The sequence below is a fragment of the Gadus chalcogrammus genome, chromosome 18 (genome assembly GCF_026213295.1).
Source record: "Gadus chalcogrammus isolate NIFS_2021 chromosome 18, NIFS_Gcha_1.0, whole genome shotgun sequence".
Classification (NCBI taxonomy): domain Eukaryota; kingdom Metazoa; phylum Chordata; class Actinopteri; order Gadiformes; family Gadidae; genus Gadus; species Gadus chalcogrammus.
Window position 1 is genome coordinate 21,816,865 of NC_079429.1, and position 26,580 is coordinate 21,843,444.

The following is a 26,580-nucleotide window of genomic DNA, read 5'->3' on the forward strand; positions in this document are numbered from 1 at the left end:
TCACTGGTACGTTTTGACGCCAGTGTGGTAAACACAAAGATTTCCCAAGTGCTACAGGCACTGGGTGTGTGGCAAGCCGAATTTACATTTATTAACTAAGTTTGACTATCCGGAATTTACATTGTAGATATCAACAACTTCATTCAAGATATCTGTTACGTAGTTGTGACTAGTCGAAACGACAGTTAGAGATATCTGTGACGTAGTTTTGACTAGTCGAAACGATAGTTAGAGATATCTGTAATTCAGTTTTGACTAGGCGAAACTGAATTACAGATATCTGCAATGACCTTCACGGAAAACGACATTCAACTCGTCACACATCTTAAATGACAATTGCAGATATCTGTAATTCAGTTTCGCCTAGGCCGAATGAAAGTTTAAAGATATCTCAAACGTAATTTGAGTGTTGGGCATTACGCTTTAGATATCCAGAAATACGCCATTTCCCCTTGCGACGGCGAAATAGTCTTCTTGTTGAAGAGAGTAATCGGGAATCCTCATTGCTCGCTGCCAGCTCCTGCCTGGCACGGGCCGCAGCGTTAAAAACGGTTAAAAACCCCGACTCCCTCGACCTCCGGCTGCTCTGACATGGTGCTATATGGAGCGATGTAATCAGTGGGAATGATGATTGAACGAGGAGATGCTCCGCTCCCGCTTAAAGTAAACGGTCCTATAATTTGTCATTACAGATATCTGAAACGTCATTATCCGAAACGTCATTACAGATATCTGAAACGTCATTTCGCCTAGTCAAAACTCGAATTCAAGATATCTTTAATTCAGTTTCGCCTAGGCAGAATGAAAGTTAAAGATATCTACAATTGTAGATATCTCTAATCAAAATTCCTTTCAAGATATCTATACTTGATATTAGATATCTACAACGTCATTTCGCCTAGTCGTAACTCCAGTTAGAGATATCTACAAACGTCATTTTGACTAGTCGTAACTCCAGTTAGAGATATCTACAACTTCATTTCGCCTAGTCAAAACTTAATTTAAGATATCTGAAAAGGGACATGTAGATATCTTGAATTGAGGTGAATTAAAGATATCTTGAACTGGAATTATGACTAGTCAGAATTAAATTGTAGATATCTCAAACTGGAATTACAGATATTTACAATTCAGTTAGATATCCGTAATTCACAAAGTGGATATCCGCAACTGAATTGTAGATATCCGCAATGAGAAACCCCATAGACATGAATGGCGAAAATTACGTCATTTCGCCTAGGAGGAATGTCTTTGTGGATATCTGAAATGACAATTGCGGATAGGAGGAATGTAGTTGCGGATATCCGAAATGTTAGTTTTGACTAGGCGAAACTGAATTGCAGATATCTGCAATATAAATTCCGGATAGTCAAACTGAGTTAATAAATGACAATTCGGCTTGCCATACTGGGTGCGAAACATAGGGTCGGGAGACCCACCGTGGAGATACCCTTGGAGGCAATAGAAAGTGACGTAGTTCCCGCCCAGACGCTGATTGGCTGATACGTTTGCCTCTTTGCATATTGACTTTTTGGAAAACGTTTTGGATTCCGTTTTGGAAAACGTTTTAGATTGCGTTTTGCCTAATCTTTTGCAAAGCGTTCGTTTTTCGGATTGAAATGTCATTTGAATATCGCAACACACGGAGCGTGGCGAAGTGGATTGCAATCACGGGGACGCTATAGCTTTTCAATTTGAATAAAGGAACTCAAAGAATTTGACAAAATGTTATTGTATTTTATTGTTATAACTTTTGCAAATTTAATTGAGGATTGCATTGTCACTTTGCATATTAAAATACACTTTGAATGACGTATTTACAAATTACATTATGAAATTGCTAATTGCATTGCCATTTGAATTTTGCTACATATATGCTTCCATAATGCTTTGCCTAAAATGACAATGCGTCATGATACAAATCTGCTGATGGAATGTTTATATATGGATGGATGGAATGGACTGGAGTTTGCAGGTGGGAATTTATACAGGAAAATGATCAGAGCAGAACGAGTGAAATTCAAAATACAATAAAAAGCAGCCAGGGTAATGCAGACTTACCATATACAGTGTTTCAAAAATAAGAGAATACAATACAAAAGAATTATCATGGAAAATAAATCTAGCGCATTAGGCCTGATTATAATGAATTAGGAGGGAAATTCAAAATACAATAAAAAAAGCAGTAAGGGTAAATGCAGACGGACCAATGTAGTGTATGCAAGGCAATGTGAATGTAAAAAATATCAATATCTGTGTGGGATTAAAACCCTGAAAGAGGACTGTTTTGCATAGCTTCTTTCTCCCTTTCTGAAGTTCAAGAGAGGCGAGTTTGGCAATGTGGCGCAGCCTTATCTTATGTTCTGAAACACAGACACAACCAATGATAACAAGTCTGAATGGGGGTTGTCGATGCCAAACTGTGTTCCCCAAGCAGAAATCAATCCTCTGTTCCAATCTCCCCTCAGACTTTATGCTGCTCCCAGGCTCCCCATCCCCACTTCAAGATGGCGGCCGCATTTCTCGCTTCCCAGCAGCCAATGCTGCGTCTATGTGGCCTATTTTATTCCATTCACTCATCCCAACCACACTTATGGAGAATGTATATGAAAATACCAAAAAAAGAATGCTTAATATTTACACTTTAACCTCTATTGTATAATATCAGATCCAAAAGGTAGGAAGTATGAAACAAATTAATAATAACACATTTTCATGGACCATTTTCAGAGTTCCTAGGAAAAGAATCTAAGGGAAAGACAGTAGCAGTTTCTATATATTCGATCAGTTATTCATCTCACCTATCAGTCCGGCAGTAGCTCAGGAGGTAGATCGGGTCGGCTGGTAACCTGAAGGTTGCTGGTTCGATCCCCGGCTTCTCTAGCTGAGTGTCGAGGGTCCTTGAAAGTACCTAACACTGACTGAGTCGGGTTGACTGATGTCGTGCTGTCACGACCGCTGCTGGATTGCAATTGGGCCGGTCCAGCAACTCCCACGGCTAGCGTTATAAGGAGCATAATAACTAAATAACCTGTTGTGCCTACACAGCCTAACAACTCATTAAACTAACAGTATGTATGCCCTGGTTTCCAATCCACTCATCGCCAGAACTTTGTCTACTCTAACAAAGTTAAACTTGCTCCTGTCCAAGTGTTTCACTGTATTCCCAAGGACATTCCTAACCTTGATCTCTTGTGTCTATAGAATCTCAAACCCTGCCTGTGACGTGGCCTGCCCAAACTGAGAACTTGCCTGTTCCACCTTTTTAATCAACCATGTGTGTCTTGTGTTTCGGTTCCTAGTCTCACCATAAGAGGCTATTTGCATTCTCCGTTGAGGCAGAAAAAGTACATGGCCAGCATTTATTTTGATGACGAGCGGCTTCAAAGATAACCATTGTAACCATAAGATAACCATAACCACTTTTCCAATGATTTTCCATGCTTTTTCATTGACAACGTGGAGTTTAAGGATATGCTTTTTAATGATTGGATGTTAAACACACTTATTATTTTGCTGTTAATCCATATTTTAGTTATAAAAGCAAAAAATGTTTTTGCTGCTGTAGACTCTCACTGAGAAACAGACTAACCCGAAAAATGACTAAAAGTTAACTGTACAATTCAGTGATAGAGCTTTGCATTTAAACTAGGGCTATTCCTTTTCCTTTCTCCGACACAAACAGCACACATTCAGACAGGTAACAATTCATTTTATTATGCTAGACAGATGAAAAACTGAGCCATGATAGCAGCAATTGAAACTATTGAAATATGTACACTATCACATCACACAGAGGATACATGTTACCTTTACAATGTAAACACAGGTTACACAGGGACATGTTTAATGCTAGAAAAGAATACCAAACCAACAACGCACCACGTTATTAGCCCATAGTCCCCCGCTCTTTACAGCACAGTCTGCCTGTACAGTCAGCTGGGATGGTTGGTTTCCAACCATGTTGATCACAACATGTTGAGTCCCCTTTCATGTTTTCTATTTAAATGTTAATTAGATGGATCCTGTCCATGATCTAGTGTATGTTCCAAATAGACCAACCATTATTCATGATTGTCTGATGATGCAATAACTTGTCAAAATAAAAGGTTAACCAAAATCACGAGGACATATAGTACAACTCAGGCATATATATTTTTGGTTTGTTTTCTGATTTTTTGAGAAAAAGGTATGTGCACACATAACGGACCATATTAGCATCAGTTACTCTTCACTCGACTGACCGGCATCAATCAGCAGCTCCATTAGTTGAGTCCTAAAAAGATATTCATAATTTTTGGACTCCGGCGTATCATTTACAAAACAAATTGAAATTGAATAAACATGAGCGCTGGTATGATAACCTTTTTTTTTTGTTGAAAGAGCGAGTTCATCAGATACGATAGCTGTTGGTGAATCTCACAGCTACCTCATCGTGAATGTGTGAGAATCACAGAACACTTGTCTCCCACTTTGTGTTTTCTTTGCATGTCGATTTGTGTGTATATACTGTATAGGAACACGTCACACAACACTCGGAGATGGTAAAGTGCGCTCTTGAGGTGGTTGCTAAGGAAACGCTTCATCTTTCATGAGCATGCGGGGGCTCTCCTGATTGTCCATGCGCCGCCGGGGTCCCATCATGCCTGTTAACACACAACCCACACCCCTTCTTAACACACAACCCACTCCCCTTAACACACAACCCACACCCCTTCTTAACACACAACCCACACCCCTTCTTAACACACAACCCACACCCCTTCTTAACACCACCCACACCCCTTCTTAACACACAACCCACTCCCCTTAACACACAACCCACACCCCTTCTTAACACACAACCCACACCCCTTCGTAACACACAACCCACACCCCTTCGTAACACGCAACCCACACTCCTTCTTTTTAACACATTCCACACCCCTTCTTTTTAACACACAACCCACACCCCTTCTGAACACACAACCCACACCCCTTCCTAACACACAAGCCACACCCCTTCTTAACACACAAGCCACACCCCTTCGTAACACACAAGCCCCACCCCTTCTTAACACACAACCCACACCCCTTCTTAACACACAACCCACACCCCTTCTTAACACACAACCCACACCCCTTCTTGACACACAACCCACACCCCTTCTTGACACACAACCCACACCCCTTCTTGACACACAACCCACACCCCTTCTTGACACACAACCCGCACCCCTTCTTAACACACAATACATATTCCTCAACATCTGTGTGCATTCAATAAATTATGAACCAACAGGAAGGGGTAGCAGGGCAGCAGAAGTACATTCTTATGAACATAAACCTACCACTTTTATGCTTGAAGGATTTAGATCTTCTTGGAGAGTTTGGATTCTGAGACATATCAAAAAACAAAAGTTAGGTTAAATTTGACATTTTGGGACATGGAAAAAATAAGCTTGAGAATAATGCCGCGTTTCCACTGCAGGGTGCGGTACGGTTCGGTTCGCCTCAGTCCGGCAGGGAGGGGGCGGTATAGCCCAGCTCAGTTCCGAGGTCACGTTTCCACCGCCGAACCCTTTATGGTAGGCCGGATGTCGAAACAAAAAAAAAAAAACTCTCAACCTGTCAATCGCCGCGGCAGCTACGTAAGCATCGTGACATCATAGCAGCGCGACACAGCGTAGCCTGCTCAATAAAAACAATGGAAAAGGAAACCAGCTGGAAGACCTCCTCGTTCCTCACTGCTCCATCAAGCTCCCTCTGCACGTCTTCCTCCCTAAGAATGCAGAGGAACGTCTCCACCTCCTTGTTCGCCCAAGCAAGCGTTTTACGCAACATGTTCATTGTAAAGAATAATACCTCGAGGCTACTGTTTGTTTGTTTTTATTCCCACATCGCCCGGAAGTGACGTCTTGTCGACCAATCAACGGAGGTGGTGTGTAGCTCGAATTTTCCGGCACCCTTTCAGTCGTCTCAGTACCCCAACGGAGGAGTACTGAAGACGAGGGCAAAACGAGTACGGCTCAGTCCGGGTCACGCCCACTTTTGGTGTTGGAAACGCAATCCGTACCGCACCTTTGCGAACTGAACCGTACCGCACCCTGAAGTGGAAACGCGCCATAATATGTCCATCCAAATCTTTCAATTTGCCATTTAAACCTGTTCAACAGAATATCTTACATTTTGAGGTAACTTTTTACCCAGATGAATGTTGAGTAAATTATACTGCTTTCCCCACAAAACAAAATTACTAATATAATAGAAATTATACAACAGAAAAAACAACAGTCCTCTAAAGCAAGAATGTCCCCTCAAAAGGTCCTGGTTGGTTTAGTCAGCACAACAACGGGTCTTCCCTTTCTCAAACCACTTTTCTAATTTAAATGTTCAGATGCCATTAAAAACTGCATGGTATGCATTTGAGCAGATGGAAAGCTTGACAAAAACCTTATCACCCATCATACTATTGGAAAAAGAGAAATTAAAATCAATAGAATGTGTTATCATGCATGCTAAGCACCATGGACATAAAAAAAAGCTACTGTTCATCTTTTTCGTCAATATCAAACTTACCTTATCCGATTTCCTTTTCTTTGCTGCAAGACCCAAACAAAAACATGGTTTTAGATTCCAATGATGACTATTTTGTAATCAAACCACTTGTTTTATTTGTTTTCCTCCTAGAAGTTCATATTTCATCAGTATTGACTAATTCAAGCATCAATCTCATAAAAAAACTCATGAACAAAAGGCGTGGGGAACAGTAAATACTTGATGTAATTTCTCTAATAAAATCGTCCAGAAAACGTCCTACTTCACCTTTCTTTTCGGCCCCGTAAGACCAGTCATTGTCGTTGACGTCGTCGTTGTCCTCTTGGTCGCTTTCGGACTTGTTATTGGTGGTGTTCCCGGTGACTATCCTACAAAGAAGGAGGACTCTTTACTACTTTGCCCATTTAGTCATTTAGCATTTGCTTTTCATTAAGGAAGATATAGGGATTACCGATTATATTTTTCTACTAGCTTAGGTTAGCATCTTATACCTCTGGCCTATTGGTAACTAATATGTATCCCTCTGATGTGTCCCTCCTTCTCAAGGTGTCTACCTTACCTTAGTGGGATGCTGAGGCAATATCCTTAGTCTAGCTTACCTGATACCCTTACATTTAATAACAATTATTGAGCAGGTATGGGTTACGGGCATTGAGCTCCAGGGTGCGTTCAGGGGGTCGAGGACATTGGGTATTGAACCCAGAACCACCTCAGCAGGGGCTTATATCCAGAGCATCCCAGTGACTTTTGATAGAGGTCAGAGCAGTGCACTGCATTTGTCATAGGCAGACCGTTGGTTTGGCTGTTGCTGTGGCAACAAAACCGTAAGGAAGTGGTGAAGTAGTAAAGCCCGCCTCTTGCTTAATACCATTGGCTGCCTGGGCCGTGTCATTGACGAGCGGTGATACTCTGTGCCTTGCGCTGAAAGTTGAGAATATCCGCGCGTCTTAAATACTATAAAAGCGCAAAGCGCAGCGCAAAAGAGGAGGCCGCGGCAGGCCCGCCGTGTGATGGCCGCCTGAGGATAGCTGTGCATCAGGGTCAGGGACCTCCTGCCGGGGGGACCACCCGGGGCGTACCTGCGGTTGGCGATGCGGCTGCTGTTGCGGCCCATGCCCAGGCACTTTTCCAGGTGCGGGGCGAAGCGCGAGGCGGCGATGCTACGATTGCAGTTGGGACAAACGCACTCCTTGTTCTTCCATTGGTTGTACACCTGTCCAAACACATCCACTCCAGGCTGGTCCACGATTTCTGCACATTTATAACACAAACAACCGTTATTTCCTGTTTGGGATAATTAAAGTATAGTTCAGCTCATCAACTTCAAATGCACTTTCAGCACTATTTGCTATTTAGTGATTGCCTCGCATCCAAAGTGTATCATGAAGTAAGATACAAGTAATAACTGCACTGTGGACATTGGGGATCGAACACTCTAGCCACTACACTATGAAATATATTAGAGGTTGTTGTATTGAGCCAATAAATAGTGCATCAAAAAAGCTAGGCCAAATGAAAAGTGGTTCTATATTTTTGCTTCAAAGGCTTCACTGCTCTCTGAGCTTGCCACAATCCAGGGAGCGCAATAAGTTTGATTACATTTGATTAGAACCAATGACATGAATAGACCGGTCTTTAATGTGTAATTAAAAGATAACATTGTCCATTCATAAGTCCTACCCCTCAACGATACAGGACTTTACAACCTAAATAGCGAAGTTTACCTTTTAAAGGTTGAATAAGCGATTCTAGGCCGAAACTAAATGATGACATTCATCTGATCTTTCCTCACGATCCGCTAGCTGCCATCCCCATTAGCAGGCCATCAAAAAAACGTGTCTCTGTACGGAGCCTATGTTCGAGATCGTACACAAAAACAAATGGTACTACCAACCACTCAAAAACCAAAACAAATAGTATTCCAACCAATCACAGACAAGGGGTGGGTGTTGTTGGGTTTTGTGCTGCGTTCATCATTGTTTTTACTGGATGCATATACCACGGAAGGGAGGGGAGATCTGTTTCTGTTTGTTTGTGATCTCGCTTCAAACAACAGAAGTGACCCAACATCGCTAATTAACAAGCGATGATTGGTAATCTAAAAAAATATTAAATCTATTTATTAAAAAGCACACCAGATACATTTGTTTAAAAATCCTCCAAATCGACCAGGCCCCAAATCCCCCTACTTTAGGTAAGGAGTCCAGGCTCTCCCTGACCCTCTACTTTAGGTAAGGACTCCAGGCTCCTCCTGACCCTCTACTTTAGGTAAGGACTCCGGACCCTCAACTTTAGGTAAGGATCCCAGGCTAAGCCCCAAATGTTGGAATATTCTACTTGCATCGTTGGTGTGGTTTGGGGATGGATTGTGTTGGCCCTGTCTGGAACAGAATGCCAGGCCCGATTTGTTGTTCCAGTCAAGCAGAGATGTACAGCATGACTAGAAGCACGACCCAGTGTGCATCGCGGTTTTGAAGATATAACACATTGTTGTTGTGCTTACCAAAGTCCCTCATACTTTCTTGGTCTGTGTCATCCAGGAAGAAATAGCCCTGTTTAACGGCCCGGTGGACCTCAAAGCAGAGGCCCAGGCACGCATCCTCCACCAGATCAGACAGGATGTCTTGCGCTAGGCCCTGCCACCCAACAAAACACACATCGGTGACAACATTCAGAAGCTATGGGCCACCATTGCGTTGTATAGCTTGGCCCATAGTGTTGATGAGACATTAAACGTGCTAGACGTACGTGTAACCTTGCACACAATCTACCACCACACACTTTACCTCCAGCTTGCTGTTGTCCAGGCTGGACATTGAAACCTCTTCCATTTTCATTTGCCAGAATTACAAGATGTGCCGACACTGCTGTGTTCATGCTGTAGTAAAGCAGGATGGGCCAGGAGGGGCTGTGATGAGGGACACATGGTACAGACACAATAAGGCCTGGGCCAAGAGAGGCTGTGATGAGAGACACAATGTACAGACACAATAAGGCCTGGGTCAGGAGGGCCTGTGATGGGAGACACACGGTACAGACACAATAAGGCCTGGGCCAGGAGGGGCTAGACACACGGTACAGACACAATAAGGCCTGGGCCAGAAGGGGCTGTGACGGGAGACACACGGTACAGACACATTAAGGCCTGGGCAAGGATTGGCTGTGACGGGACACACAGTACAGACAGAATAAGGCCTGGGCCAGGAGGGACTACAGACACACGGTACAGACACAATAAGGCCTGGGCAAGGAGTGGCTGTGACAGACACACGGTACGGACAAAACAGTAGAGATAAACGAGTGTGTCGGGCGTCTGTTTTCTGTCCGTGATGTACTTACAAGTGCTCGGTCAACAGCCAGGGACGAGGGTCGATTCCCGACCCAGCCGCTTATAACCTAGCAGTAGGAGAACAAGTCATAACCTAGCTGTAGGAGAACCATTCATAACCTAGCAGTAGGAGATCCAGTCATAACCTAGCAGTAGGAGAACCAGTCATAACCTAGTAGTAGGAGAACAAGTCATTGAAGCGGCCCCGCCGGGGAACCAGACCCAGTGATCGGACCCCCACCGGGGGACCAGACCCAGGGTGTAGCTTAGCCCGGCTAAACACAACAAAGAGCTCGGCTGGGAGGATGATGGATGGACTAAAATAGCAATGTGTCGATTTGAAAACGCCTATTCACTCTTAGGGTGAATGCAGCGGATCACATCCCGAGTGTTTAACCACCGCGTCTCCCCAAGACCGACTACTGCACTGCGGCGGTACATTACCGAGTCTACCATCAGTCACAAAGACAAATATTATTTCACAAATACCGATTTATGAGTGATGTAGTGTGAAGGAATACATAATCGTAGTCTGTTAATTGTGTTTATTTACCTCATTCGGCCGGCATCCATCTTTACACCGGACCAGGCAGGAGCAATCGATCGCTGAACGAGTCTCACCGGATAATGCTGCACTGCTGCTGAACCACCAGGGTCCTTTACTCTTAACCACCTCATATCTACCAGGGTCCTCCACCCTGCACCACTCTACACCACCTATACTATACTATGGTCCTCCACTCTGAAACCATCTCTACCAGGGTCCTCCACCCTACACCACCTCTACAAAGGATCCTCAACCCTACACCAACTCTACCAGCATCCTCCAACCTACACCACCTCTACCAGGGTCCTCCAACCCGACACCACCTCATATAATCATATCAACTCACACCTAAATTGTTTGAATGCATATTTGTTCCCAGCAAGACAAGAAACAGAAAACACAAAATGTAAATCAATCTTTAATTTCATACAATCCTTTGACATTTAGGGGGATCGCAAATTGGCTGGCGTACGGTCCATTTATGTATGTATGTACACCTGATCAATTCTATGGTTGGATGTAGGATTTTTTCTTTACAATCCAACTAAAAAGTCTTCACTGAATTGAACTGCACATTTGGAGCAAGGCCCCAGAGTGGTGGAGGTGAGATGATACCGCTGGGATATGGGTAGGTGAGAGTGAGCAGGACAACATGTGACGTGGAAGAGGTGAGATGATACCGCGGGTAGGTGAGAGTGAGCAGGCCAACATGTGACGTGGTGGGGGTGAGATGATACCGCGGGTAGGTGAGAGTGAGCAGGCCAACATGTGATGTGCTGGAGGTGAGATGATACCACTTGGAGGTGGGAGTGGGCGGGCGAACATGTCTTTTGGTTCTCCTGGCCCCGGCGCCGTTGAGCATTGGTCGCTGTGGTTCAATAGTCTCAGTCTTAATCAGAGTCTGAACCTGACCCGTTGCTGAACTCAACTGGGAGGCATGCTGACTTTGCAAACTTCTCATGTGTCCAGAGCGCCTCTGCATCTTCCTGGTCCTCTTCCTCAATGGCCTAGAATAAATAAATTAATAACAGCAGCAGAGTACCATTGTAAAACAATCCAACCCAAAACATTGCAGTTTTTCTTTACAAATAAAACCTCTTCCCATTTGTACCTCAGGTGGGATGTCTGTGGGGCAGTCCAGATATTCTTCATCCTCAGAGTCCTACATGTGTTGAACAAACATCACATCAGACATCACTCTCACACACACACACACACACACACACACACACACACACACACACACACACACACACACACACACTCTCACACACACACACACACACACACACACACACACACACACACACACACACACACACCTGACTTTAGCAGAAAGAGTATTATTACTTGTTTTTCTATTTGAAATAATGATATTGATACGATAGGATATTACTGTGTTCATCATTCAATTTGTCTCTGCAATGCTATAAGCTTGAATGTAATGTTAACCAGGATGATATGGATGTAGGATGAGATGGTGTAGAAGTGGTGTAGCCGTGTTCTAGAAGTATTGTTGAAGTGGTGTAGAATGGTGCAGGAGTGGTGTAGAAGTGGTGTTGCTGGTCATGTTTACTGACGGAGGCCATGTGTCGTTCCTTCTTTACAGGCTTTTCCAGGTCCAAGGTAACGTATTCCATGTTCTGCCAATAAACATACATCGTTTTATTAGAACGATATACAAAGTATCCTATAATAGTATAAATAAATGTTAAATGTTCTTGATTCTTGGCAGATAGTTAGACATACGTACTCTTGGTTTTTGGTTCAAATATTCGGCCTGGGTCTCTGGTGATAAATTCTAAAAAGAAGAACAATTTTATTAGAGGATAGCCTAGAGGAGGCTGTACCTGCTGGGGATATGTATGTTAAGCTAGAATGAGAGAAAAGAGGGGATCCAAAGACACTTTGAAGAAAGCACGAGAGAGGGTGGAACAAATAGAGAGAGAGAAAGAGAGTTAAATGAAGGATAAGGGAGTAGGCGAATAGGGAGATTTGGACAGACAAAGAAAGGGGAGAGCAAAAGGACAACTTTTAATTTTCTTATTTGACACATGCTTTTGCAATGTAAAGGTACACTACCCCTGCGAATGAAGCACTTAGTATTTGATTGGGTAAAAGAGGAGAGAGAGAGAGAGGATATGAGAGAAAGGGAAGAGTCTCGTACTCTGAACCAATCCTGAAGGTCCAAGGTGTATCTGTGGAACCTGGTTTCGGCCTCCTTACAGAAGGGAGCCTTCTGCTCCGTGGAGAGGGTCTTCCACTTCGAGTTGATCCACGAGAACTTTTCTCTGTGGTCGCGGAAGTCCCCAATCAGGCAGCGCATCTTCTGACTGCAGAACACCGATGCCCCAGCACTGTGGAACCACACACACACATTTCTAGATAAAAAGATAAACGGGTTGGTCCGACAGGTTAAAGGTCGGTTTGGACACACATCGTCTACCGCCTCTATGAGGGTGTGAACGTTGCAGATGGAAAATACACACCATCCACAAATTCCACACCAAGAACTTCCAGCAGTGTTTCCCCTATAGCACAACAACATTTTTTGCTCTCGTCTTTGCGCTTCATTTGCGCTAAATCCAGGTAAATTAAAAAAAAGCATATGAACGGGAAAAGAGGAGAGAGTGCTTTGTCTTATCTCTTTAGAAACTAATATTATTTTGACCAGTGGACGCTTCATATCCAGGTTGATTCACCTGTGAGTAAAGCATATAATCCAGATGATAACAACAAGCACCTGCTAGGTGTCAATAGGGAAGCAAGGAATTGGGATCTCGGATTCAGGATAATCATTTACAGCAGGGAATACAGTGTCTTCACCCAAGCATTGCACAGTAACATCACAGCAAATGCAATCATGTGATAGGAACAAACAAGGTCACGATGATGACGTGTAGTGATGTAAGTACATTTTGGAAAATGTAGAAGGTCAAAGTGTGACTAAACTCCCTGTTTCAGTTTGAGGGGGGCAAAAGTAGCTCAGGAAGTAGAGCGGGTTGACTGGTCAGCGGAAGGTTGCTAGTGCGATCCCCGGCTCCTCCTAGCTGAGTGTCGAGGTGTCCCTGAGCAAAAAACCTCACCCTCACTGCTCCTGATGAGCTGGCTGTGCCCTGCTTGGTTGACTCCTCCGTCGGTGTGTGAATGAATGATTGGAAGTCGCTTTTGATAAAATGTAAATGTGAAGCTCAAATCCCAAAGAAACGTTATTATGAGGGATGTTGTACTGCATATGAAGTGTCCGAGTAGCTAAAACTTCACTCGGACGCCAACATCAGAATTAACTGCGGCCCAAAACAAGCTCCACACATCCACAAACACCTTGCCACCGGTGTCCCTTGGTCACGACTTTAAATCTTTTCCCAACCGCTGTCTGTAACCAAATGCAGTGTTTTGTGGAGGTTGTGCGGTGTTTTAAAATCCATGTAGCCACCTATAGACTATATTCCCCCGCTGTGTGTCCTCATGTCTCATGGAGCAGACTCCCTACAGTCCTCAGTTCTGACGGTGTAAACTCACCAGGATGGCTTCTTGGGCTCTCCATCAAACAGGAGCGGTTTGATTTTTGAGTACTTCTGGATGAAAAACAAAGACAGAAGATTGTTACGAAGCAGTTGGTACACATTGTGTCCTTCCAAATGGAGTCATGCTGTCCTATCCTGCTGCAGTTTAGAAAGTTGAATTAAATAATTGGGGCTGACAAGCAATTCAAATATTTGATATCGATTAATTGAATGATTGCTGCGGGTCCCGCTGTGACTGAGTTATTATAATCGATTTAAAGCTCACAAACGTCATTCAGTTTGACAACTCACACAACAACAATCATGCAACTATCAATCAATGGTAGCATATACTTTTCTTTCGGTATTGATTGGGATACATTCTAAGAGTTTTGCAAACAAGGGAACAAAAATCGACATTTAAAATATAAAACAGTCTAGGTTTAACAAAGCCTCGTTCTGCCTCACATTGAACTATGTTGACATGTGGTTAGATAACTGCAGTAGCTTGGCTACGTAACGCTTGGGTTATGACATTTAGAGACATCATTATTTAGAAATTGGCCTCATCTTCCAGTAAAGGGATGGAGCCACCTGTTCTAGGACTAGCCACAGACTCGGGATATTGGACCATTATAGGACTATACTGGGAGTAGGACCATTAGCCACAGACTGGGAGAGTGAAGCCCAGTGAGATGCAGCCTGGTCATCCTATAACAGATCTATGAAACAGGTATCATGTTTATGGTTAATTGTAGCGTACCATTATTGAGAGTTGTGCGATTTAGAGGACAGAAGGAGGAATAAAGTTAAATATACCAGTTAATGGTATGAATGAATTCAGCGACTGAATTGTCTCAGTGACGACAACACGTCGTGCCCACAATAGTTTTTGGGTCACATGATCCGCTCCTGTAATCTCTAGTTGCCGAACATAAAGTGCTGTGCCTCCAAGCGGCTTGTCTCTCATGTCAAAAGGGCCAGCAGGCCTGTGTGAGTGCGTTATAGTCTTGTTTATTGCCCAGCACTAGAAATAATACAATGTAGGTAAAATATGTCAATATATCTTCCAAAACGTATTTTCTGCAATTCTTTATTGATGCACTTTATTACCCGTTTAATGGCATTCCTAATTTGACTTTATGTGTTGTTGCCTGTCTGCACTGTACGGTGTACAGTGTACGGTTAAATCATCTGTACAGTTCTTTGGTACAAACCTGGTGCTTTATAAATAAACTTCAACTTAAGTTATAAACAATAACATCAGATACAAATACAAAAACATCAATCATTCAGATGGAAGCTTAAGGTGTTACGGCCTGCAGTGTACTGGGGAATTCTTTGAATGCTTCTTCGATGTTTCTGACCTTAGCGGTTCGGAAAAGCATTTCCAGGTCCTCCTTCAAAATCTCCTTCTGCTCTTTGGTCAAATTCTGAAAAACAAACCCACAAACCATTAGCCCATGGGCACATGGACCCCCTGAACAACCAACAAACAACCCATTAGCCCATGGGCACATGGACCCCCTGAACAACAAACAAACAACCCATTAGCCCATGGGCACATGGACCCCCTGAACAACAAACAAACAACCCATTAGCCCATGGGCCCATGGACCAGAGGGTACTCACAGATAAGAAGGCGTTCAGAGTCGCTCCATAACGTTGTTTCAGCTGAAAGACAGAGGCACTGACATTTAGGATAAGATGTGACAGTAAACAATCAATGCAGGCATACATGAAGGTGAACACATACACCGTCAGCAATAAGCAATTCCACCACATCTACACCCTGGATTATGAATGGCGTGTCAATCAAGTTGTATGTTACATAAGCAGGGTTTCCCACAGATAATGTGTTAGTTAAGGTGGTAGGGTTTGCCGTCAGACCGGGGTGAGGGGGCCTGATTGTGCGATAGACTACAGACTCTGCGATAGACCCTAAACCCTGATCAATGTGTGTGTGTGCAGACCCCATTGGCCCTAACCCTAACCCTAACCCTGATCAATGTGTGCGTGTGCAGATCCCATTGGCCCTAACCCTAACCCTGATCAATGTGTGCATGTGCAGACCCCGTTGGCGCGCGTGTTGTATCCATCCCGCTCCGCCTGCCTCAGGGACCTCCAGCGCAGGCTGCTGGCTCTGAGGTGGTCCCTGGGGGCCATGGGCCCCGACGCCACCCGCTGCTCCGCCACCAACAACTGGAACCCGTTGCTATGGACACACACACACACACAATGAAGCCAACCCAGTCAGTTTCTTACTCGTACAGTTGGGAGATGAATAGCGATGCCAATGCATTGTCAATGGGCCTGGTTCTAACTAAGTACTTCTAATATATAGCATTACCATAATGCATGCAAGAATAAATTACAAACGGGCAATGTATCAAGTCAACTGGGTGGAATGGGATACCGGTGCGGACCACCTCTCAGCTAGAGGTCAAACGGAGAACAGCACCATGTGATCTGCTGTGATGGAGGTGTCAGGCCTTACACGGGGGGCTGGTTGGGCAGCTCTACAATGCCCCTCTTTCTGCTCGGCCCTGATGAAGTGGGGGAAGTCTCCTGCATCAAACAAGGGAGATCACACAACCAGCCATCAGTCACGCAGGAGAAGGTACAGCTGACCTCCTCATGACCCTGGGGTCACCAGGTACAGCCGACCTCATGACCCTGGGGTCACCAGGTACAGCCGACCTCTTGACCCTGGGGTCACCAGGTACAGATGACCTCCTCATGACCCTGGGGTCACCAGGTACAGCCGACCTCATGACCCTGGGGTCACCAGGTACAGCCAACCTCATGACCCCCCTGAAGCCAGGGAATATATAGAGGTGACATTATCTCAACCAAGGGGTGAAGTCGGTGTGACTCACAGCGTCCAGGTCATCCTGCTCCTCTAGCTTCCTCTTCAGTGCAGAGTAATGCCCCGTGTTGCTCATGGGCTGGAAGGGTTTTCCGTACTGCCGCCTGAAGGGAGCACATAGGCACTCAAGAGTTCAGTGGGGAAGGACTTAACACCGCACGATTCTGATGCTTGGAGAAACAAGGTCATTACATTAACAGCCCTTTCATAATATTAACGTGTCCAGGGCCAAGAGGGATTCTCTCTCCCTACCGGAGTCTGATCATGTCCTTGTCGTACTGGTCCCGGGAGAGGTTGTATTTCTTCACATATTTGACCTGCAAATGGATAACAGATTTAAAAGTGTTGAAGCGACCAGTTATAGAATCTAAACTCCTTCTGTACCCCTCAAACTCTTTGTGTGCCCCTTAAACTCTTTGCACCTAATCTGTTGGTTTTAAGAGCAGCACAGTGCTACTTTGGAAAAAAGGCATCTTAGAAGCCGGTCACAGGTCAATATTATTTTGGTCGATATATCGATGCATACCTTGTTATTATGTTTTGTTCATATGGATCTCATCTATGACTGACTACACACCTTGACACGGGCTGGGAGCTTCTTGTAGCAGGCGCTCAGTCGGGCGATCAGCTGCTTGTGCTCCAGATCGGGGTGCTGCTTCTTATACAGCTCCAGGTGCTCCTTCAGGTACAGAGTGTGGGCCAGGGGGGGCCTCTTCGGGAGCTCGGGGTGGATCTGGGGGATGTTCGCAAGTCAAAATGGAAATCTGAAATCACAATTCCTGGTTGGATTTTTATTCCCACGAAAACACAGATCCACTTCGGCAAGCTGCTTCTGTCCTCTGATGAGCTCTGTGTGTCGGACAGCCACAGGTGGAATAACCTGGCACCCGGGGCATATAGGTTAAAATCAGTGTTTCTGGAGGACTGCATCATTTCAGCTGAAATTAGGTCATTTCTGGCTGGAAATACATTTGAGAAAAATCTGAATATTTTTAAGTAAGTAAAAGTAGTAAGTTAATTGCTCTTTGTAAGAGTTGACTTGCATTATTATGCTATTATGTTAATATTATATCAGTAGCATTAAATGGCCCTTAACTGACAATACCACAGACCACCTATGGATCTGGAAAATCCCTCTGTATCTCCACTGCAAACCATTTTCATGCGTCATATCTGACCTGTTGCTTCTTGGGCCTGAATGGATCACTGATGGCCCCTTCAGCCTCCTCTAGGAGGTCTGTCAACGTTCGTTGCTTGCGCATCTGAAAAACAAAAAACAAAATCACTGATACCATCAGGACAGGTTTCATGAGGATCGTTATCTTTACCTTCATTATAACCTCATGTCTAGAGTAAGCCTGAAAAACACGTGGGGGTCTCTCACTCCCATCCAGTCCACTGCTAGAAAGAAATAACCTGTGTTGTCAGGGGCCCCAGCCCTCTGATACGCGCCATTAGGGGCCCCAGCCCTCTGAGACGTGCCGTCAGGGGCCCCAGCACTCTGAGACGTGCCGTCAGGGGCCCCAGCCCTCTGAAACGTGCCGTCAGGGGCCCCAGCCCTCTGAAACGTGCCGTCAGGGGCCCCAGCCCTCTGAAACGTGCTGCCAGGGGCCCCAGCCCTCTAAGACGTGCTGTCAGGGGCCCCAGCCCTCTAAGACATGCTGTCAGGGGCCCCAGCCCTCTAAGACATGCTGTCTTAGACTCAAAGTGTCTCTGACCTTCTGGAACATCTGCTTCCACTTGGCTTGACATTCTTCAGGCGAGTACTGGGAGAAAGTGATCTTCTTCCAGTTCAGAAACTTCTGCGTCCGGGAATACCCCCAGTCCTTCTTACTGGCCGGGATGCTGGTCTTGATGCGACCCAGCAGACGTCTGAGGTCAACCTGTGTCCAACCTGCAAACCAGATGTAAGAAGAGTCATTATCAACACATACGAGGATGGGGAGAGCAGCAGGCTCAACAAGCTGGTTAGGAAGGCCAGCTCTGTTGTAGGGCTAGAGCAGGACAGTCTGGAGGTAGCGTAGGAGAGGAGGTATATATACATATATATACACACACACACACACACACACACACACGCATACACACATACATATATATACACACACACACACACACACACACTCACATCAATACTCTTTAATATACTGTGAAGTACTGGTACTTTATAATAACTTTATAATTGATATTGTTAATAGTCTGATTTGTCTGCCCTGTTTGTCTTTACTTTAGCGTCATTAGTAGGGTTAGGGTTAGCTTTCTACAACGGCTTGGCTGTTGCAACGAAGGAATTCCCCTTCAGGGGATTAATAAAGTTGTTATCTATCTATCTATACTGGACATGCAGAGACAACATATTCTGCAAATGTTAAATACTGTCAGTTCTATATCAGGCACTCAATGGGTTGAATGTAATCATTAGTATAATGGGATGTCAATATGGATTCTTCGACTTGTTATCATTTATATTCACAGACCTGCTTCTCTGGTCTCCATTTCTCTGTTTAGTCTCCTGAGCTGCTCTCAGATAGTTAGTACTTCAATTATTTTCAATCAAACGAACCCAAACCACTGCAGAAGTTAACTGGTGTAACCAAATATACCAGTTGTAGTTTTTATATCTGACGATATGTTGTTTCCGTGCTATTTATGGTAACGTGCATGTGCAGCTGGGCAGCTTCTTCCTCGTGACTTACTCGGACTAGAATCAGCTCTACTGGGCTGTAGCGCCCCCACTGGGATGGGACTGGGATCTGCTCTACTGGGCTGTAGCACCCCCAGTGGGACACACTGCCGTTTCTCAATTCGCTTACTTGTGCGTGCTCGTGTGCTCGTGGACTCGTGAAACGTCATCAGTCGTTGCCCGAGCACTGTTCCAATTTGAAGCACGCATCAAGCGAGTACCCTACAAAGGCAAAGTGCAGTAATGCTGCTATCCATTTGGATGTACGGGCTGTTTCCCAATGTCAAGGAAGCATGCTCAACGGCCGCCCTTTTAAGGACGCTACGTCATAGAACGCCGACAAGCACTGTTCCAATGTTGAGGACACTAGAAAGCCGCGCCATTTTTGCGTCCTTTGTTTTTGAGAATTCCGAGATTTTTCAAGGATGCATCGCTGCATCCTAGACGAGCCAAAACTACCCACAATCCTCTGCGTTCACTGGGCGGGTTCTTGAAAATGGCAGAGCAGTACACGTTCAGATGAAGTGAAGTTATATTAGTTTTCAGAAATATTTTGTGCCGTATTGCTTTTTATAGATTCATCATGTTAATGCAAATAATCAAGCCTAAAGGCCTGTGCCACTTTTCAAACGTTTTTGCAACTTAATGATACGTTGCTATATTTTGCATGGACGTAGCTGGTGTTAAACACCACTGTCACCAATGTCAATTTACTCGCTCACAAGATTACATTATTTATGCATACCTATTTATGTTTTACGTTTTTTTTAGGGTCAGCCCAGCAAACGGAGGCTTTTGTGCGCCTTAGGGTGGCGCACAAACATTTGTTTGCCGGTGGAAGGGATAGTGCCACTATCCAATGTTGTAAAATTAATGCACAACCGATCATTTGCAATGTTTGTAATTTTTAATGAACGTATATAATTGTATTTTATATGATATACTTATGTGTTCAAAGCACTGGTAGATTGTAGGCATATATGAATGAATGAATCAGATCAGTTAAATAATATATCCAAATAAATACACGTTTATCATCTTTCTTTGTCTTTTTCCCCCTGCATAATAGTAATCAACCGTACTGTAAATGTGATGCATGAATTAAGTTCTCAGACAATTTCACTTAGTTTTATAAAAATTGAATGGATTTTCCTTTTAATAAAGACAATTCAATTTTTGCTTTTGTGACTTCCCCAAAGAGGCTCCATGCGAAGGAGACATGACCGCATTCATAACAGACAAAAGTCAAATAAATATCGATCAGCTTGATTGCTGCCATGTTTTATTCATAAGCGCACATGTGTTTACAAGCGGACACGCAGTATTAAAAAGCGGAAGCGCTTCCACACTACCAAGTCGTTCCCAAAGTCAGACGTTACAAACGCTAGGAAGCACTCGAGCTAGCACTCTAGTCTCATCTCCATAGGACGCGACTAGTAAGGACGCGTCCTAGCAAGGCTGCAGCCTTCACTTTGGGAAACAGCCACGAAGTGGTAAAGTCGCCAATCTCCCAGCTTTCTTGCGGCATTTCACTGAGGCACGCCCCCTTTCGGTCGTAGTATCTCGTCGCTTTCAAAGTAGAGCGAGCAGATCTGTACAACTAGCAAACAAGATGGGGATTGAGCTGTATTTTCTTTGTATTTGTACCACGTTGGGGGTTGTAATGTCGATTTTAAATCCTCTTACACACTTGATTTCATTGCTGCTTTAATCCGGTCACCAATTTATGGTCTTGCTTTGCGTGAAATTCAATGTAAAGTTGTGTTTTGAAGCTGGTTTGCCAAAGAGGCTATGTTGCTAATGACGACTAGCCCGCTACTACCCCTCGTGGCTCGACAGAAACACGACAGCACTTGTTGAAATAAAAATTGGCGAAAATGGCAAAATATTATTGCAATGTAAAAGGCTTGCAATGTTAATGTTTCTGTAAAGGCTGGCAACCATTATACACTGGATTATTTATTTTTTCCAAAATAGTTTTCTTCTTAAACTCGTCGGACACAAATAGCAAACTGGAAGGCTGGAGCAAGGGAAATACGTCACGTTCTCGCTGAAGCTGGTCGTTCGTACCAGCCTACCATCAAAATGGATAGCAGCATTACTACTCAACATTGAAACTGAGAAAAATGCCTTCAAAGTTTTCATACTGGCCGGCCAAACCTGTTGCAGGTACAATAGTGGTGATACTTTCAATCAATACCTTTATAGGAAGGAAAATTGTATAGAAAAAGAAAAGACCAATGATATGACCTTTGACCTCAAAATTGTAGATACTGCACTCTGCCTTTGTATTACCTCGAACAACTAGAGTACTATTACAAAGGCAAAGTGCAGTATCTACAATTTAAATGTGTTCTGAAAGAAACTTTTTTGCATTACCTATGCCTTTTTATTTAATTTAATTGGCTTGTGCTTCGTTTATGAAGGTTTTTGAGAGTATTGAAATTGCTTGTAACCTTCAACAATCTATTTTGTCCTTATGTCCGTGTCACATCGCAGCCCTAAGCAATTGAAGAGTTTTGTTCCAACACGCTATATCCACAATTTTAATGAATTTTCATGAATCATTTTTTTATATAAAAGGTTTTAGGTTATATCAGTGAACCTGCAGTTGGGATAGTGTTCTTTGATGTATCTTAACTTTAACAAAACAACAAAAATACTATTTTGTTGATATCACTGGCGATGCACACTATAAATATAGGTAGCGTTTTGAAATCAAACCCTTCAATTGCATTTTTTTTCATCAACATTGCCATTATCTTCCCAAATATCCTTAACATTTTACACACAATCAATAGTATTTTGGTTTGTGGATTTTCATTTTAATTAGAAAATTAAGGGGGGGGGGGGCTACTGCATGGTGGCAGCCAGTGGGAAGCTTAGATAAGTGATTCACTGGAACTCTTGGATGCATACATGTGTGTATTAAAGTAAGTATTATACAAGATTGGATATTACTGTTTTGGCAAGAAGTGGCAAAAGACTATCAACAATTCATAGAGGTCACTCAGTTACATTAGTTTGAAATATAATAACCATAAGAACTACAGATAAGGTAGATATAATAAATAATTACTTGCCAATTATATCCCAAACTAGATCTAACGTCAAAATGAGTGACAATTTAAACAATAGAAGAAATGAACTGAAGACGTCAACTGATCTCGATGGTGGTTTTGCAACCTTGACTTTCTGCTTGAACTTCATTGGCTATCCTTTAGACAACGCGATATTTTACCTAAACCATGTGATGTAGAGTGTGGAATGAGAAGTAAACAACCAATCTAAATGGACATTTCATTTTCATTCAATATCGTGTTTGCGGCTGCAGGCGCTGCACGGCTCTCCTCAGGAGATCAGCTAACTCTAGAATTCTAAAGTAACAGTGACTTAAATGGAGTCGACTAACTAAATGAGTAGGCTGATTTTGTTATCTTCTCATCAGTTGGATTAGCTGCCCCGAAACGAAAATAGTTTCAGAAATGAAGACAGGAAAAAAAAACAGCGACGTGATCGTAATTGGACTATGACAGCGGTTCCAGAGTGGAAAGATGCTACAGGCTTCAAGGGAGCAGGTTGGCTAAAATGGCTTAAAGGTTGCGTAGGTGATTCGCTTTTTTGGCCATTTTTGCATAATTACTTGAAATCCTTATCATAACCCGCTTACAGCCACTGAGTTAGAAGTACTGACATGAAAATTAAACTTGTCAATCATCTGTGGAACGGGCAGGGCTCGAAAAACTCCAGCCAATCATTTCCATTGCCACCGAGTTTCATTGGACAGTAAGTACGTCAATCAAACGGTCGTACTGCACTCCCCCTCCCCCCCTCCCCCGCGCCCCGCGCGCTACCCCTTCGTGCAGTACTCGTGACCCAGAGCTCGTGACCCAGAGCAAGCTCCTGTTTGTTGTTATCCTGCGGTAGCTACTGGAACTAGTTAATCCACATTTGGAGCTAGCAGTAGAAGACAATTTCCATGGCAGACAAGACGCCACAATCCCCACCACCACCACCACCACCACCACCACCACCACCAGCAAAGAGAAGGAAAACTCTTTTTCAGAGAGTAATTGATAATAAAAACGCTGAAAGAGAAAAACTGAAATCAAGAATAATCCTAGGCGCTGCTTTTGAACGTTGGCGGCAACTGAAGGACGAGAAGGGTCTAAAAACCGATGCTTGTGTGGCGGTTGACCTAGTTTCAAAGTTTATACCATTTATACTCGGTAATACCGGTGTTGAGACGAGTGTATTACTCGGTGTGAAAATGTCCACACCGCGGCAACCCTAGTGCAAACCAGGACTTCCAATACAATTATATGAAACAAACATACATTTTCTAAAAATAGTAATGATTTATGTGACCGTTTAATGTTTATAACATCTGGTGCAACCATAGCCGCGAGAACGTATTCTCAGCAGGGGGTGCTGGAAAAAAAAACCCGGCCTGCACTAGACTCGCAACTCGTCACATTGATAAAAAAGATATATAGCAGCGCAGCTCAATTACACCAGTGCATGCGCGCACAGTTGAAAATCGATCGTTGTGTTCACTTCCTTCACACCATGGTTCACATCCAGCTGCTCACAGAACAAGTTTAGCGCACCACCGCGACCCTCACACTTTTTCATATAACCTTTTTTCAGCACTAGGACATATGAGCATTAAATAAATGCTGCGTCTCAACATGCCTTGGACAGCAGCGAGGATGACTCGCTTTGCCACGGGCCGAAACAGTGCGGAGCGACCACAGCCATAGCGAACACAGCGGGGCAGAGGAGTGTCAGGAAGTCTTTGGTGTACACATCAGTACGGCCTATTTGCACTACTGTTTAGTGGCAATGCAGTGTTTAATTCTATGCCTTTTTATTTTCGTATATTATTTCAATTAATACAATTTATTTATTCATGAAATCAAGATCTGGTCTTCAAATCTTTTTTCCAAATATAGGTCGTAGGCCTATTACAATGGGGTTTGTGTTTATATTCGGACCAATACGGTACAGCGGACGCTCACATGACGTTAAGCATTTTCTGGTGCATAATGTGACGCTTCAGAACCTAAAATCCCGTTTCTCCCCGTTGATACGACAACACATAACCGGCGTTTTCAGAAATCTCCACTTTGGTTTTTAGAAATGATCGTTTTCTGTGATAAGACAGGGCCTCGGACAGGGGGTGTTGCAGCACCCCCAAAACCCCTACTTCCCGCGGTACTGGGTGCAATTTACAGCTGAATGTAGTGCCATGTTGTTAAACGAAAACCTACGCTAGCCTGGCTCGCTCTCGCGCATCTCTGTTCGCGCTCGTGCATGATTGCGCGTCCAGGTACTTGGAATGGGTGGAGTCAGAGTCAGGGCCCTTACATAGTCGACGCAACGCTACGCTACGCGTCCAAAAAGCTACGCTACGCGACGCTTCGGCCGCCATGTCTACACAGCATACGCGAACGTCGCGGGCAATGCATGACATGCAATACACCACTCACGCCATGGGTGGCAGCAGAGTCACGGTGTTTTCGCGGGGGGACGTTCCAGGTGACGTTCCGATCAAAGTGGCTACGGAAGATGAGTGATGAAGCGCAGAGATATGCGGTGGTATGTGCGCCCTTTAAATACCACACGATATCAGGATGGGGAATTTGTTTCTCTGGTGCTTCCAATGCGACGCATGGACGAGGAGAGGCATTTCCAGTATTTTACGATGTCGGCGCCAAAGTTTGATGATCTCCTTTCGCGAGTCATCCGATATCTTCCCGACTCACCAAAACCGGCCCTTGTCAGGGAGCAGCTGGCAGATTATTTTTTGTCTGATGCTGGCGTGTTTCCCCACCAGTACAATGTGCTACGATTGGGTATGCGCACTGACCAATAAATGTATATACATTGGTCACTTGGAAGCATGACTTTTGATTCATTAGTTATCATGTTACACAAGTTACCTAATTTGGTTTACGTCAAACTCATTAATTCATATCCATATAAAATGTTTATACAACGAGCTATTGCCTTGACAGATGAATGAATTATTTAAGTGTAGGCCTATAGCCAAAGGCTTTAAGCTATAGCGCATAATGTCCACAGAAATTATATGGTAGGCAACATTATTAGAGAAAAGGGGTTTATTTATCAAATACAGAAAATAGTCCCACCATACACGCACACATTTTTCATTCACTACACACTCACGCTTTCAAATTTCATTCACTCAAAGAGGCTACTGAACTTATGTTTCACACAGAACATGAACATTTATGTTTCACATAGAACGTGAACACAAAACATTACGTAATTAATTCAAATAGGCTAATTCTAAAACAAATAAGGCCAGCAATAGAACGAATATCGGGTGACAAGAAGATCATTCAAATGGCTCACAATCCCGCATCAGCTGTATGATGTCGCGCATCAAAATAGCACTTTGACCCTGTGGAAGGGTTCGCATAAATTGGCTCAGATAAAAGTAAGTTAGTAAAAGAGACGTCAAGTCATTCTTATCACGTTCCCGCATCCTCTCATATGTTCTTCTGTAAATATAACCTATAGTAGTAATAATGTACAATATTTGCAGTATCGCCCCCACCGACAACGCTTGGTATTGCATGGTTCGGCGCGTCGCGTATCAAAAATTTGGAGGACGCGTTTTGCTACGCTTCGACGCTTAATGGCGGCCGAAGCGTCGCGTAGCGTAGCTTTTTGGACGCGTAGCGTAGCGTCGCGTCGACTATGTAAGGGCCCTCAGCGTTGAAGGAGAGGGGGTAGGACCATTTGAGTTGTGTATTTTCAAAATCTGCTGGCGTTTCGTAAATCGCGTACCCAACCAATGTTGCCAGATTGGGCGGGTTCCCGCCCAATTGGGCTACTTTAGATTTCATCTCGCGGGGAAAAAATGCATTGGGCGGGTATATACATTTTGGGCTGCTTTTGCCAATATCTGGCGGTTTTTTAATAATGTGAAAACAGCACACCAAACTGTTATTTTATGGTTTAAAAACGGTACAAATACAAAACTCAGTAGGCCTATACTTCAATATACTTCACGTCGTGATGTCACATCAACAAACCGTTGTGCGCCGACGCAGAAGTCTGAGGCAAAAGCCCGCTCTC

The 26,580-nt window shown here is 43.9% G+C and overlaps 2 protein-coding genes across 2 annotated transcripts; both read right to left on the reverse strand.

The window, feature by feature from the left end:
- Window positions 1–3,672: 3,672 nt before the first annotated feature.
- On the reverse strand, window positions 3,673–10,512 carry atxn7l3b (ataxin 7 like 3b). The gene is made up of 9 exons (XM_056577107.1): window positions 10,419–10,512; window positions 9,877–9,933; window positions 9,324–9,445; window positions 9,041–9,173; window positions 7,617–7,788; window positions 6,805–6,905; window positions 6,559–6,581; window positions 5,331–5,376; window positions 3,673–4,646 (listed from the first exon to the last, which is right to left on the reverse strand). The coding sequence occupies exons 3-9, from the start codon at window positions 9,372–9,374 to the stop codon at window positions 4,570–4,572; spliced, it is 603 nt and encodes a 200-aa protein (XP_056433082.1). The 5' UTR covers window positions 9,375–9,445; window positions 9,877–9,933; window positions 10,419–10,512; the 3' UTR covers window positions 3,673–4,569.
- Window positions 10,513–10,796: 284 nt separating this feature from the next.
- On the reverse strand, window positions 10,797–19,479 carry LOC130371351 (nucleolar transcription factor 1-like). Its single transcript, XM_056577105.1, has 16 exons — window positions 19,265–19,479; window positions 18,506–18,681; window positions 17,966–18,049; window positions 17,365–17,520; window positions 17,040–17,104; window positions 16,798–16,891; window positions 16,416–16,486; window positions 15,992–16,133; window positions 15,551–15,592; window positions 15,286–15,351; window positions 13,935–13,990; window positions 12,580–12,769; window positions 12,166–12,213; window positions 11,993–12,055; window positions 11,524–11,574; window positions 10,797–11,419 (listed from the first exon to the last, which is right to left on the reverse strand). The coding sequence occupies exons 1-16, from the start codon at window positions 19,281–19,283 to the stop codon at window positions 11,303–11,305; spliced, it is 1,440 nt and encodes a 479-aa protein (XP_056433080.1). The 5' UTR covers window positions 19,284–19,479; the 3' UTR covers window positions 10,797–11,302.
- Between the last annotated feature and the right edge of the window lie 7,101 nt (window positions 19,480–26,580).

Excerpts from the sequence above, each read along its gene's own strand:
- atxn7l3b (XM_056577107.1), bottom strand. The coding sequence starts at position 9,374 with ATGAAAATGGAAGAGGTTTCAATGTCCAGCCTGGACAACAGCAAGCTG. Across the intron at positions 9,174-9,323 it reads TGGACAACAGCAAGCTGGAG|GGCCTAGCGCAAGACATCCT; the intron begins GTAAAGTGTGTG and ends GTTGGGTGGCAG. Across the intron at positions 6,582-6,804 it reads TTACGGGGCCGAAAAGAAAG|CAAAGAAAAGGAAATCGGAT; the intron begins GTGAAGTAGGAC and ends TGGGTCTTGCAG.
- LOC130371351 (XM_056577105.1), bottom strand. Across the intron at positions 15,593-15,991 it reads ACAACACGCGCGCCAACGGG|CTGAAACAACGTTATGGAGC; the intron begins GTCTGCACATGC and ends TCTGTCTTTCAG. Across the intron at positions 13,991-15,285 it reads TGCTTTTCCGAACCGCTAAG|AAGTACTCAAAAATCAAACC; the intron begins GTCAGAAACATC and ends TTTTTCATCCAG.